The following is a 15,571-nucleotide window of genomic DNA, read 5'->3' as shown; positions in this document are numbered from 1 at the left end:
TTTTTTTCCGAGTCCGTTAATGACAACTATATAACTGTTAGATAAGAAAAATTCTACGGTTATTTTTTTTCTTTATTTAATTTTTTTCTTTTTTTAAAAGAAAAAGAAAAAAGAAAAATCCGTAAAAGGGCGCAACAAACATTAAAAATTAATTAAATTTTTTAAATTTAAATTTAAATTTAAATTTTGCTTTGTCATGATTGTATGTACAAACACACGCGCACGAGGAGTATCGAATCGAAGGTTGTGCCACCCATCATCAACCTTGCACCCCCCTGCCTCCCTCCTTCCCTCCCCCTTCTCATTTTTTATTTATTAATTAATTACGAATAAATTTTGACGTCATAAATTAATTTTTGTTTGTTGTTGTTTTGAAGGCTTTCATCAAAATTGTTATCATCATCTTTGAATTTATCAATCAATCAATCAATCAATCATCAGACAAACGAATTTAAATATTTAAAATATATTATTTCAGACGTTTTTTTTTTTTTTTTTTTTTTTTAAATAATAATAATTATTTATTACGTTTATTTATTTATTTATTTATTTATTAATATAATTTTTATTAATTTACAAACGCGAAATTACTTTTTTATCGGTCGTTAAAACAAAAAGTTCAGTCAACTTTTTATTTTTTATTTTTTCGGTCGTTTGTTGTTTGTTTGTTTTTATCATCGGATTTTCAAATGTCGATTTATGTAACGTGTTTGTTTCAAAACGTATCATTTGTTTTGTTTTCTTTTTATTGTCTTTATTATTATTATTATTATTATTATTATTATTATTATTATTATTATTATTATCGATATGATTTTTTTTTTATACGAAAAATTTTGTTTTTATTGTTTGTTCCATTTAAAACGTTGCCTTCTGGTTAGTACTTGGATTACAATTACAAACAAACAAACAAACAATTTTTATATATCAATTTTCAATTTTTTGTTTTTTGTTTTTGTCGAATTAAATAATAAATGATAAACAACAACAATAACAACAACAACAAAAACAAACGATGCGTGTTTTATTTACCTGATGAATGATTGACTGATTGATTGATTGATTGATTATGTTAGTAAAAAGAAAATTAATTTTTTTTGACAACGGAAAGGTATCAATCATTATTATTATTTAAAATTGATTTTACGTTTAAAAAAAAAGTGGAGAGGGGGAGAGAGAAAATCTCATCTTTATCACTACCTTGACGTGGTTGGGGGAGGGAGGGGGGAGGGTAGAGGCTTAAAATCTTTTTTTTTTTAATGAATTTAAAAAAAGATTAACTAAAAGTGGAATAATCACGTTTGATAATTTATTTGAAATTACGTCATTTTTTTTCTTTTTTACATTTAAAATGATTTCGATTCAATTATTTATAAATAATAATAATAATAATAATGAAAAGAGGAAGAATAAAGGATATATATATTAAAAATTTTTAAATGCATTAAAAAAAAAAAAAATTAATTTTTTTTTTTTTATTTACGTTCATTTGTCAAGGCGAACCTTAAGGAATGAAAGTGAAAAAAAAAAAAAATTTTAATTTAATTTTGAATGACGCCCCGAAATACATTTTTAAAAACTATTTATTTATTTATTTATTTATTTTAACGCCTTCTATTTAATATTTTTTAAATAATATATATTTTATCCTTGGCCATGACGTATGAAAAAAGGGAAAACCTCAAAATGTTTACTCTTTTTTTTTTTTATTTTTAAACACACGTTAAAAAATAAATTCTGTCATTGAAAAAAAAAAAAAATTCGTACGTAATCAAAGTTTAAATAGACAGCAAAAATAATAATAATAATAATAATAATAATGATAAGAGGAATAGGATGATGGTAAAGGAAAATTTAATAATAACATCATTAATTAATATATTTTTAAATGAATTTATTTATTATTTAATTAAATTTACAATTACATAATTATGTAAATACCCATAATTTATTAATTTTTTTTTGATTTTATGATTAAAACAAAAAATATAAAAATATTTTTTATTTTTTTTCATTTACAAAATAAAAAAAAAAAAAAAAACTTTAACCAATTAAGGTTAGTTTTTTTTTTTTTTATATAATTCAACGTTTTACTTCTTGAGAACTAATTTTTTTTTTTTTATAGCTTTTTAACTGTAAATTAATTACAAGTATATTATAATAATAATAATTTTATTTTTTTTTAAATTACCGTATGAAAAGTGCAATTTTTTTTTTTTTTTTTACATCAATTATTCTTGGCGCTATTTTTTTAAAAATATTTTCTACAGATTAAAAAAAACCGTTATTAATTCTTATTTACTAATTTGTTTTGATTACAACTCTGCCCTCTAGTGTTTATTATTGTAAACAGAAAAAATCACTTAGCAGAAGACAATTATATTAAATTTTTTTAAAAATGGCGGCTATATTGTTTATAGAGAGCAGCACTGTCGCTTACAGGTGGCAGCACTATCGCTCGCAGGTGGCAGCACTTTCGCATATTAGTTAAATATCACGTTAATGTATGGTTATCATTCAATTGAAAAACAACAGATCAAGATGATTATCAAGGTAATGTTTTTTTTTTTTTTTTTTTTTTTTTTCCCCCATCAAATCAAAACTATTTTTAATAATAATTTAAAATTTATATAAGGATTTAAAAAAAAAAAAAAAAAATTTTCATCATCATCAATCATCCTCGGGGAAAAAAAAAAAAAAAAAAAAAACAAATCCCATAATTTTTGAATATTTGAACTTTATTTTTTTTTTTCAAATATAAATTATAATTATTTTTTCAAAAATGCCCTGACTTACATATAATATATTTCATTTTAACAAATCAATAATAATAACTTAATTATTTTTATTTTTTTTTATTAATATGAGAATTATTAATTCGCTTGTAAATTTTTTTTTTACAAAAACCAAAAATTCAAAAAAAAAAAAAAATTATATATATATTACAATGAATACCGAATAAATAAATTTACAATTAAAAAAAAAAAAAAAAATAATAATGATTATAAAAAAAAAAAAATTACAATCGAAATTCATTGAAAAACATAATGATGATAATAATAATAATACGTAACATTCATTCATTTAAATCAAAAAATACATAAATAATAAATAATAATAATAATGATGATACATAATACGTTTAAAAAAAAAAAAAAAAAACAAACAAACAACGACTTGATTTCTCTTAGGGATGTTTTTTTTTTAAAATAATAATAATAAGAAAATAAATTAATAATACATTAACACGTGTGATCACACGTGTCACGATCAGAAAGTTTTATTTCATCGCTAAAAAAAAAAAAATTCATTTTTCTCAACTTTTGCCCCCTTCCCTCCCCCCCAAAAAAAAAAAAAAATTAAAAAAATTCTCACTGGTTGATTGACCCTTTTTCATTTTTGCAAAAACCAAACAAACGTTGAAAAAAATTATAAAAAAAATTTCGAATTGTTTATAAAAAAAAAAAAAAATAAATAAATAAATAATATTCATTACATTACAATTAAAAAAAAAATAAAAATAAAAAAACAAAACATTTCGCATTTACACATACATTTTTTTTTTTTTTTTATACACTTGCACGTGCATCACGTGGTGCATCGGAAAAACTCTCTCGCAACAATTTTCCCCATTTTCCATTCTTTCTTTCTTTTGATAATTCAATCAACTGTGAAATTTTTTTAGGATTTTAAACTTTTAAATTGTACCTTAATTCAATTCTTATTTATTTATTTATTTTTATTCTTATCGTTATCATTTAACTCTTAACTTTATAAAGAGACAAAGAGAGAAAGAAAGAGAGACAGAGAGAGAGAAAACAAAAACTTTTCACGCGGCGTGCCATCTTAAAAGAGCACACACACAAAAAAAAAGCCGACAAAAAAAAAAATGGAAAAAAATGATGATGATGATGATGATGATAATTATGAAACGTGCGTTATGTACAATTTTTTGCAATGATAAAAAAAAATAATAATAATAATAATGATAATAATAATAATTAACTATTAAAGCACAAATTAATTTTTTTTTTTTTTTTTTCCTTTTGATTTGTTTTGATTTGATTTGTTTTTATTTTTTTCGTCTTTAAATTTCGTAAATTCTCGAATGTAAACGTGATTGATTGATTGACTGACTGATTAACTGACAACAATTGACTAATTTATTGATTGATTGTTTTCAATAAATAAATAAAAAATAAATGATAAGCAAAATAAAAAAAAAAAAAAAACTATTCGCGCGCCATTTCTTTTCACACTTATAAAGTTAAAAGTTTTAAGTTTATGAGCTTTACATACTTTTTTCTTCAACAACTTTATAAATTTTCCGATTATTATATTTTTCATAACTCTTTATTATATAATAAATCTTTCATCAATTAATTACCAATAATAATAATAATAATAAAAATTACCCCTGAAAATAACGTGTGAGCGATTCTTTTCGATAATAATAATAGTAATAAAGTAACAACGACGTAGAAGAAGAAGAAGAAGAAGAAAATGGAAAAATTTAAATCATCGCTCTTATTTAATATCACTCTTCTGCTGTTCTTTGTGTTCTCTTTCTTTGAAAAATCCCTTTTCCGTTTTGCATTCCCTTATTGTGACCGTTTGAAGATTGACCGTAACGTCCGTAATAAATATTTGATCGGCTACAGGATTTCTCGTCCTCCAATAATCACCCCCGGGATGAGTTATTACTTCCGTCGTCACGATTCCAAGTCTCTCGTCGTCGACATTGTTATTATTGTTTAATTTATCGTCGGATTTAATTAATTGATTGTTGACTCCGTCGTCCTTTTTCGACAATCCTCCATTACTTTCCTGAGTTTGCTGTTGTGATTTTTTTTGCTTTGACACTTCTTCATTTTTAACGATCGAAGCATCGGAATTCGATTCGTTTTTAACCTTAAACAAAAACAAAGTCAATGTAAAAAAACGTTTCTTTATTATTATTATTATTATTTTTCATTTTACGTACAGGTTCTTTGATTCCGTTCGTCGAAACCGGAATCGTCAATTTTTTGTTTTCGACATCCGGTTTGATTGCGGAAACGGATGTTGTCGCGGGAGGCGGAGAAGAAATTTTAAAATTTGATTGTGGAGATTTAACATTGGTTAGGGGAGGACTCGATGATAATTTTTTCAAATCGTTTTTCCCGGACGAAGATTTACTTTCTGAACTTGATTCTTTTTCACCTTTTGTACTGAGCCTCCTATTAGAAACTTTTTCACTCTGCTAAAATTTAAAAAAAAAAAAAATTTTTTTTTACTCGCATGTTCTAAAAATAAATCAAATCGTAACCGAAAGAGAAAATAAAAAAAGACTAACGTTTGACGTTAAATTTTCTTTTATTTTAGGAATTTTAACTGGGGGCGGGCTTGAATTTCCTCCTGGACTAGTAGTTATAGTTACTCCAATTTTTCCCGATTCCTTTGACAAAACTTCCGCTTTTCTTTTCGCACCCGTTTCCCGTAATTTAGAATCAGACGTAAAACCGTTGTCTTTTAATCTTCCTTGTAACGGAGCATCATCACTACTACAACTATCATCATTCAAATCTTCAGGTTCTTTATTCCTTCCTTTTTTACCATCTTTTTCGTCAGACGTACCTAAAATTATTTTTTTTTTTCCGAATATACAAATTTTAATATTAACTTTGGGATTTTATATTAAAGTTTAACCAACAGCTTTGAGAGGCATCTTCTTGATCAGTCTCTTCGACGTTTAATCTGTTGGAAACATCTGCACTTTCATCCTGACTACTCTCTCCTCCATCATCATCCTCCTCGTCTTCTTCTTCACTTTTAGATCTTTCCTTTTCCCTTTCCTTTGCTAGTTTTTCTTTATCTCTTTCTTTTTGAAGTAGCTGTTCCTTTTTTTTTGCACCTCGTTTACTTGAGTATTCTCCTCTTTGGTTTTCTTCAAAAATATCTATCAAACGTCCGTCTAAAATATTTTCTTCCGGTTCCCAGGTACTGTGCCTAAAAATTTAATGTAGAAAATTAATAATTAATTAAGAAAAAATAATTTTAAAAAATTAATAAATAAATAAATCTTTATAAATAATTATTAATTAAGAGAAAAAAATGAAAAATAAATTTTTCCTTTTTTTTTTTATCGGGAAAAATTATGAGTCATTCAAATAAATAACACAAACTTACTTTTGACTCCATCCTTTCCATTTTACAAAATATTCAACCTTTCCCTAAACAGAAAAAAAAAAAAAAAAAGAAAAACCATGAATCAGCAGCAAAATTTTTCTGAATCACTTTTGTAGTCATGACAGATTCAAAAATTTTACTTAATAATATAATATTTATAATATTAAAACATTATTTAATAACACAAATTTATTATTCGAATTCAAAAATACTTTATTACTAAAATTTCTTTTAATTAAAAATTATCGAAAACACAAAAATTTCTAAAATACTTAGATAATTATTTTAAAGTAAGCATGTATGTGCATATATTTATTAAAAATAAAAAATAAAACTTATTTTATTTTTGTAGGAAAAAATGGCTTTGTTAAAAAAAAAAAAAAAAAAAAATTGTTAAATTGTTTTTGGTTATTATCGAATTCGAATGATGTCAGTCGAATCGGTTTGAGCAACAAAATTTTTGAGAGCTTTTAGCTGATAGTTTGATAAGATATAATTTATTCAAAATTTGTCCTAATTAAATTATTTTTTTTCCCAAGGCTATTTTTTTAAAATTTGTTTGATTTTAAAAAAAAAAAAAAAAAAAGCAAATTTTGGTCAAGTGAAAGTTGCTTTATTACAATCGAGGAAAAAAATATTTCCATTGATAACATTTATTACATGTAAAAATATATTAAGTAATAATGATAATATTTACCCTCCTTATCCTTTTTTTCATAATACGTTCAGCAGCATACACTCTGTCCCCCATTGGTAATTCCATAATAATAATAACCACTCACTAATGAAAATATAATGTATTGATAAAATACATTTTATTATATTACATATATATATATATATATTTGTTTGTAAACTCAAATGTAAGAGTATGTTATTCTAAAACAATAGAAAATAACAGTTAACACAATAAAAAACTTTTGATAGCAAAATATTTAAATTAAAATAATAAACTTTATATTAATATTAAATTTAATTAAAAAATTATTAACTTTACGTCGTTTAATTAAATTTCACATATATAATGAATAAATATTATTATTAATATTTCAATAATAAATTTAGTACCGAAAATTATTGTCACTGACAATTCAAAGACATTTGCTTGTGTTTGTTATAAACAGTAAACAAAAATGTGTATTACATAAAATTTCATTAACGAAACGTATTTATTTAAAAAAATGTGTAAATTTAAATATCGTCAGTAGTAAACATATTTTTTTAAACAACATAAACAAAATTAGCTTGTTGCCAATCGCAAAATCCAGTTTAATTCCATGAACTTCTCTAAAGCTGTTAACGCTAATTTACTACCATTAATTAACAAACAAACACCAATTCAAATAATCACGAATTATAATAAAAATTCAATTCTGATAAATAATTATTTATTTACAAAAGTGATTGATTAACAAATAAATTTCAAATTAAAAATAAAACAGAAAATAATTTAATGTAATTCACATGCCTTGAACAAAACATACGCATCAACGTCTCGACCATTCTCGAAGCTCTAATACTTCGTTCCTTTACGTCATCCCCCTACTCCATCTTGTTTAATCTGACGTCACTACTATTCAAGTCAAATGAGTTCCGGTGTTGTGTGTTTTTTTTTTATAAATTTTTTTATGTAAATATTTTATGTTATTTAATATTTATCATAATATTTACAAAACGATTATTAAATATTATTTATTATATTAAAAAATAAATTATAATAACAATAACGTCATTTTAAATTTTATTTATCGCGATTATTAATTAGTAGTAAACACTGTAAAGTTAACGTAGTGAAAAACTTTTCTGAAATTTTTGAATAATTTTTAATAATTTGACTTTAAAAAAAACAATCGTTAAAAAAAGAAAAAGTTTAATAATTATTTATGTTGTTATCAAAAGAACTAAGTATACTTTTTACATTAACTTAGTATTTAGTAACTGAAACGTGTTTCATGCACAACAATGCATATTAGGAGTCTGAAATTTTGGCGCTCAATTTTTTCTGTTAGTGCTACAAAAAAAAACTTACTGTTACACGTAAATAAAAGAAAAATATTTATTTATTAGGTAGGAATAATTATTTTATAAGAAATTTCAATTCATGGAAACTTTTGTTACTTTTATTCGTAAGGTAAGATTAACAAATAGACAAACATATAAAGTGATGAATTATTATTATTATTATTATTATTTCTAAGTACAGTAAAAAAGATATAACTAATTTTGGTATTTTTTTCAGCTTCATTGGCATTCGGCAGATGACAGATATTTGGTCCAAAACATCTGCTGTAAATTTAAAATAAAAAAATGATATTTTCAACGTGAAACATACCCGGTCTCGGTTTTCTTAAATTGCGATAAATGCAAACGATTTCAATTTAAAATGATTGTTTCGCCCGTTGTTTTTCTATTGCGTTCGTTCCTCATTTAAAAAAAAAAACCGGTCAACGTCGAGGCAGATGGTTGTTGTTGTTGTTGTTGTTGTTGTTCAAATCTTGGCCTCTTTATATTTCTGAACACAATCCAGCTTTCAAATCACCTGCTTATCGTCATTTTGGCCTTGCATTTATTAATTTACGAGTTTATGCGAAGGTAATCCTTTACAATATTTAAGGTTTAAAAAATGAAACCTTAATCGACATTTCGAAAAATTAAAAACGAATAATAATAATAAACAAAAATGGTTTTTAAAAATTTGACCTAATTACACAGATGATGATAATTTTTTTATAGGAATGAATAAAATATTGACATATGATGATGATGATGATGATGATGATGAGATGAATGTTTAATAAATGATGCGGTTAACAACATAAATCCCATAAATTAATTAACCATTAAATTTACAACAGGATAATGAAAAAAAATTCATAAAAATTTTTTTTTTTTTTTATCATGGGATGGATGGGACTAAAGAAAAAAGATACAAACAAACAATGATGTGATACAAACATAATCAAAAAAAAAAAAAAAGGAACATTGAACGGGATAAGTGAGAAGCTACCCCAAATCATTTTCCCATCTATCTCAATTTTTTTTTTTTTTTTGTTTAAACAGGTATTTTGATCACGCAATTATTATAAAAAAAAAAAAAAATACCTTTTTATTTGTTATTAATCCTTATTGTACGTACATCAAAAAAAAAAAATTTTTTTGTCACAAATCTTTATCGAAAGATCTTTATTCGAATAAATTATGGGGCCCCGTGGGGAGGGGGGGGAAGAGATTGAATGGGCAACTTTTTGATTCTATTGTTAAATTTAAAAATTAAATTGTTATAAAAACTTTCTTCTTAGATTCATTCAAATGAGATCATTTGTACCTTCTTTTATTTTTTTCTCGTTACAGTTACTAACTGTCATCTTTTTTTTTTTTTTTTGCTAATCTTTACCCGGTTTTTTATAATAATAATAATAATAATAATAACTTGTCAGTTCTTTTTTTTTGTTTCTACAAAGTAAAGATTCATACTTGATTGTTTTCAAGTATTAAAAAAAAACATTTAGACAATGCTTAAATTATTATTATTATTTTTTTGAATAGTAACATTTAACCTATTTTAAAAGTATTGTTTAAAATAATAATAATAATAATAATTATTATTATTTATTAATAATGCAAAGGGTTTTAGTTGAATGAATAAAAATTTTTAAAGTGGTGGGTTATTGACAAAAAAAAAGGATAGTTTTTTTTTTTTAAAACATGACGACGATCCTTTTCTTTTTTTATATCTTAAGAAAACTTTAAATTTAAAAACATTTAAACCGCCAAACCGCCTTGATAAATTTTATTATTATTATTATTAAAAAAATATTAAAAGTAAATACGAAACAAATTCGATTTTTTTTTAAAAAAAAAAAAACCTTTTGTAAATTTTTAACCTAATTTTTAACAAAATAAAATTTTGAGTATGTGCGTGTGTGTGTGTGTGTCGATTGGGGTGGTTCTCTCACACACACACAACCACACCTGGTGTTTCTCCCTTAAAGGGGTGACAAAATTTTTAAAAAAATATTAAATAAAAATTAGGTTGAATAAAAAAAAAAAAAAATTCGAAATATATATCATTTCTCACGATATTTTTACACTTTTTATAAATAAAAATTTGTTTTTTTTTTCGTCAATCGTTTTCTTAACATCTTAACATCGAATCGTTTGTTTGTTTGTTTGTTTGTTTAATTTGATATTATTAAATAATAAATTTATTTTTAGGTACAAAAGAAAATAATGAATTGGTGAAAAAACTTTAAAGAAATCAATCTTTTACACCAATCGTTGTAATCTTTAAGGAAAATTTTAAAAATCCAACAGGAATTTTCCCCCCCCACGATCATGCGCTTTCCACTTGTTTTCATTGATCTGTTACATTCTTTGATATTTTATAGATTAAACCATCATCATCATCATCATTCAACAAATATTTTTTTATATTAACATAAAAACAATATAAAATTCAAAAAAAAAAAAAATGTGATAAATCGTATACGTATAAAATAATAATGCATATTCTTCAACTTATTAACATCTAGAAATTTCTTTCTTGTTTTTTTTTTTTTTTTATCTGGAATACGCCATGTAAGTAAACACTTAACCTATTTTTTTTTAATAAACGGAAACCCTTTTTAGTTATTTTTAACTTTATGTAGATAATAATTACCGTTGTAAACTTACAATACTGCGTTTCTTATCACTAAAAAAAAAAAAAAAGTGTCAGTTGCGAACTGTTTTAAATTGTTATTGAATTTTTAAATTATTTATTATTATTATTATTATTTTATTTAATTGCAACGCGATAAATTATATAATAATATAAAAGTATATACATTTATTTTATTCGATATAAATATTGTGTGGATTAAACTTTGGTTGGTGACAAAATAATTTTTTTTTTTTTTTTTATGAATTAATTATTAATAATTGTAGAATTATTTATTATTTATGTAGGGGTTATTTATCATCTGTAAAACGTGATTATAATAAATAATATTATAAAAAACCATCACGTATTAAAAAAAGAGAAGAAAAAGGTTCGAAGATTATATTATAAATGAATCAAGAGTAATTTCGTGGTAATTACAAAGAATAAAAATGTTCCAGATGGAATCTTGATTATTTTTATCAATTATCATATGATTAAATTATAGGTGAGAAAATGGAAAATTCTTTTAAAAACAAAAAAAAAAAATTATTATTATTATTTTGTTACGCGGCACATTGTTCGGTTGATGATGATACCTTTTTTTTTTTATTAAATGATAATAATAGATATGATTGCGGATGACAGCATGTCCGATGATGTTTTTGAAATGGATGAAGCAGGTGGTAATTCATATTCTGGAAAAGGATTAAATGTTTTGGCCAACACAACTCATAGAACTCCATCTCCTACCGGTTATAAAGATTATCAACCTCCAAAAGAACTTTTCGAAACTAAAACTCATACCGAAGAAATCGCACACAAAGTGAGAAATGTTTTAGAAAATTCTATTATGGCGCAGCATATAATATACTATTAGAATAATTTAAATAATTTTTTTTTCTAGACGATTTTATTAGGTGATAGCGGTGTTGGAAAAACTTCTTTACTCGTGCAATTCGATACTGGAAAATTTAAGGGAGGAAATTTTGCTGCCACTGTGGGAATAGGATTTATGGTATGAATAATTCAATTTTATTTATTTCGTTGTTGTTTAAATTCAAATCGGGATACATATATGGGTTGCCATTGCACAAAACATCAAATGTTTTTCTCTCTTTTTTTTATGATTCATTTTGTGTTTTTATTTGCACATGAGATTTTTGTTGTTTTTCTCTTCAATGTGTGTATACCAATCGTAACAAAACCAACACATATTTTTTTCAATTCAAACATTGAGACAAAAACAAACTATTTATTGTAAGGTTTGATGATTAAAATTTTAACACTTTAAAATCAGATCGATACGAAATTTCGATTCTATTTTCGGTACGCGTTCCCTCAAAAAAAAAAACCATTCTTCTTCGCGATAAATTAATTTTGTACAAAAATAACGTATCGAATCGTTTTTAAACGAATAATCATCAAATATTTTATTTAATAAAAAAAACTTAATCGGATTAAATTGAATTTTAAAAAAAGCGCCTGACAATACAAAACTATGCAAAATGTCGTACTTAACAAAATTAAAAATAAACTATTTTAAAATATTAAGGGGGGTAATTTATCTATAAATTCTTTTTTTTTTTTTTGAAACTTTGATATATTTTTTATGCAGTGCAGTGTATCGATCACGCTCATTAAACTCATTATAATATCATTATTAATATTTAATAGAAAAAAAAAAACTTATCAAGCAGATAATAAATGAAACAAAAAAAAAAATGGAAAGTAAAGAGAGCAAAAGGCGGTTTTTTTTTTTTTCATTGTAAAATTTGTAATAATGAAACTTTTTGTTTCATTCATTCGTTCATTCACGAACACACTCTTGTGAAATATTATATGAGAGAGTAAAAAGTAATCCCACCTGTTGATTCAACTCTTTGTAAAATTACACGGACACGCATTCAAAGCCTTACATTTTTCTGTTGGTTTTTAAAAAAAATTCATTTTATTTTCACGATGGTTACTCTCTATTTTTTTTACTACTCGTTTTAATTTATACAACTCGAATAATGAAGTTATGTCGTTTTTAAAAGTAGCCTTAAAAAAAAAAATTCGAGTAAGAAAAAAATAATAAAATGGAGGATGTAGGAAAAAAGTTGAGGAAATTTTGTTTCGACGTGAGAGGAAATGTTATCGAGACAATGTAAAAACATTGATGACAGGATCGATGAAATAACATAATTAGAACAACGGTTTAAAATAGTGGAAAATCTCTTTGTAAAAAAATGGTTGTAAAAGATGGAAAATGGCGTATTCGTTGCTGTGGTAACAACCATTCTTCTAATTTTGTACTCAGTTAAGAACAACTGAGTTTGACGGTCAATACCTATACGCGTAAAGTACCGAGAAACAATAAAAAAAAAAAAAAATTAGGGTTTTTTTAAAATTTAAATTCGTTTGGAAAATTTATTTTTTCTTTATTAAATTTTTTTTTACTATTTTTGTCTTTAATTAAAGTGTTTTTAAGGGGAGAAGAGGAAGGAAGGGAGGTAGAAAGGAAGAAACGAGGAGGAAAATATAGGAATTTTTTTTTTTTGGGGGGCTCTTTAAATTTTTTTTTCGTGCTGTGAGAAATAAAAAAAAATTTTTTTACCGAAACGGAAATCAAACGGGAGTAATGACATCGTGACGTAATATATTATTTTATTTGTTTTATCGCAAAAAAACAATTTTTTTTTTTGTTTAGTTGTCTTGTGACACGTTAAACGTTAAATTGCCACGATTAAACAGGTGTTTTTTTTTTATTTCGTATTGATAATATAATTTTAAAAAATCATTAGATTCGGTTTTAAATTGTTATAACGAAACGGAAAAATGTCGGATAAATAAAAAAAAAAATAATTTTATAAAATTTTTCGTTAGCGTTTTTATAAAGTGAATTCGATCGTTCGACGTCAACGTTGTAATAAAATAATAATAATAATAATAATAATAATAATAATAATAACTTAATTATTTTATAACGCAATTAATTAATAAACGACAAACGAATTAAAAAAGAAAAAAAATTTTTTTTTTTTTTATTACTACCTTTTGTTACATGCGCAGGACGGTTTAAAAATTATTTTTTATTTAATTTTTTTTTTTTTTTTATGCCACGTGCCTGAATTTGAATTTTTTTTTTTTCAACGCGTAATATTTATCGTTAATACTCAAACTAATTGTAAAAATGTTTGAAATAATAATAATAATAATGAGGTTTATCAGAAAAAACTAACGAATTTAACGGTTGATTAAATTTTTTTTACGTAAAAAAAAAAAAAAAAAACGATTTTTTCCATTTCGGTGAAAATTTTTTTACACTTCAAAGTTTTTTTTTAAAAAAAATTTAATTAATAAATATCATTATTATTATTATTATTATTATTTTTTTTTTACGTTTGTTTAATAGCAAATGTGTGGAATAAACGATAAGTGACGTAATAAAAAAATTTTTTTAAAATGGGAAAAAATTACAATTGTAAAACTTCCGCCACGTTTATTTTATCATTATCATTATTATTACAATAAATAATTTATATATCGAATGATTTAAAAAAAAAAAAAAAAATGTCGTCCGAAAGCAGTAGACAATTATCTAGGAAAAAAAGTTTAACAAATATTAATTGGTCGAGAAGGAGTTTTCATTCGAATGGTAATTGCACGGCTAAAGTTATCGACGATAATCCTAATTTGAGAAAACCTTTTGAAGTATCCGATCCTGGTTCGATCGTCGGAAAGGTTTGATTATTATCATTATCATTATCATTATTATTATAAAAATATAGGAAAATTGTAGTTGGAATGGGGAATTTACAGGTAATGCTTCTAGGAGATTCGGGAGTTGGAAAAACGTGTCTTCTTATCAGGTTTAGAGACGGTCAATTTTTATCAGGAAATTTTATATCGACCGTCGGTATTGATTTTAGGGTAAGATTTTGGGAATGACGTGGCAGAAACCAACCGGACTCGAAAGTTAAAATACGAATATATAAAAAATAATAATCGAATGAAATAATTTTGTTACAGAATAAAATAGTTACGGTTGATGACACGAAAGTTAAATTACAAATTTGGGATACTGCCGGTCAGGAAAGATTTAGGAGTGTCACTCATGCTTACTATAGAGATGCTCACGCTTTACTTCTTCTTTATGACGTCACTAATAAAACAAGTTTTGATAATATAAGAGCTTGGTTGGGTGAAATAAGAGATTACGCACAGGAAGATGTTGTTATCATGCTTTTGGGTAATAATAAACAATTCGTACACCAAAATTTTTCTTTCTTTTTTTTGGAAAAATCTTTAGTTCTTGAATTATTATAGGTAACAAAGCCGATTGTAGCGCGAACAGAGTTATTAGAAAAGAAGATGGCGAAAGGTTAGCCAAAGAATATGATGTCGCATTCATGGAAACATCGGCGAAAACCGGTTTAAACGTGGATTTGGCATTCATTGCAATTGCGAGAGAATTAAAATCGAGAAAAACTAAAAATCCAGACGAAACGGGTTTTAACGTTAAAGAATATGTTCGAGAACAATCTCAAAAAACTCAATGCCCACCTTGCAATACTTGATTCATTTTATTTTTTTTTTTTACATTATTTTAATCATCATCATCATCATCATCATTATTATTATCATTTTTTAGTTTATAATTAATTTAAAATTAATTACGGGAGAAAATATCAAAATCAATTTGAGATCGATATCATTTGTCGCACTATTTTTATTTTTTAATAACAATTAATTAATAATGTTAAATTATTTATCATTAGC

General features: G+C 24.2%; 3 protein-coding genes across 3 annotated transcripts; 2 read left to right on the top strand and 1 right to left on the bottom strand.

Moving 5' to 3' along the window:
• Positions 1-4,527: 4,527 nt before the first annotated feature.
• Phum_PHUM001810 (chromobox protein, putative) lies at positions 4,528-6,931 on the bottom strand (the record flags this gene model as incomplete). Its single annotated transcript, XM_002422531.1, has 6 exons — positions 4,528-4,911; positions 4,985-5,239; positions 5,336-5,616; positions 5,663-5,988; positions 6,169-6,212; positions 6,866-6,931. The coding sequence occupies 6 exons, from the start codon at positions 6,929-6,931 to the stop codon at positions 4,528-4,530; spliced, it is 1,356 nt and encodes a 451-aa protein (XP_002422576.1).
• Positions 6,932-11,438: 4,507 nt separating this feature from the next.
• Positions 11,439-11,831, top strand: Phum_PHUM001800 (uncharacterized protein; the record flags this gene model as incomplete). The annotated part of the gene is made up of 2 exons (XM_002422530.1): positions 11,439-11,633; positions 11,715-11,831. The coding sequence occupies 2 exons, from the start codon at positions 11,439-11,441 to the stop codon at positions 11,829-11,831; spliced, it is 312 nt and encodes a 103-aa protein (XP_002422575.1).
• A 2,765-nt stretch (positions 11,832-14,596) lies between these two features.
• On the top strand, positions 14,597-15,369 carry Phum_PHUM001790 (GTP-binding nuclear protein RAN1, putative; the record flags this gene model as incomplete). Its single annotated transcript, XM_002422529.1, has 3 exons — positions 14,597-14,722; positions 14,822-15,041; positions 15,119-15,369. The coding sequence occupies 3 exons, from the start codon at positions 14,597-14,599 to the stop codon at positions 15,367-15,369; spliced, it is 597 nt and encodes a 198-aa protein (XP_002422574.1).
• Between the last annotated feature and the right edge of the window lie 202 nt (positions 15,370-15,571).

The sequence above is a fragment of the Pediculus humanus genome, genomic scaffold, assembly GCF_000006295.1.
Source record: "Pediculus humanus corporis 1103172107360 genomic scaffold, whole genome shotgun sequence".
Taxonomy (NCBI): Eukaryota; Metazoa; Arthropoda; class Insecta; order Psocodea; family Pediculidae; genus Pediculus; species Pediculus humanus.
The sequence above is the reverse complement of the archived record's forward strand: the minus strand, read 5'-3'. Positions and strand labels throughout refer to the sequence as shown.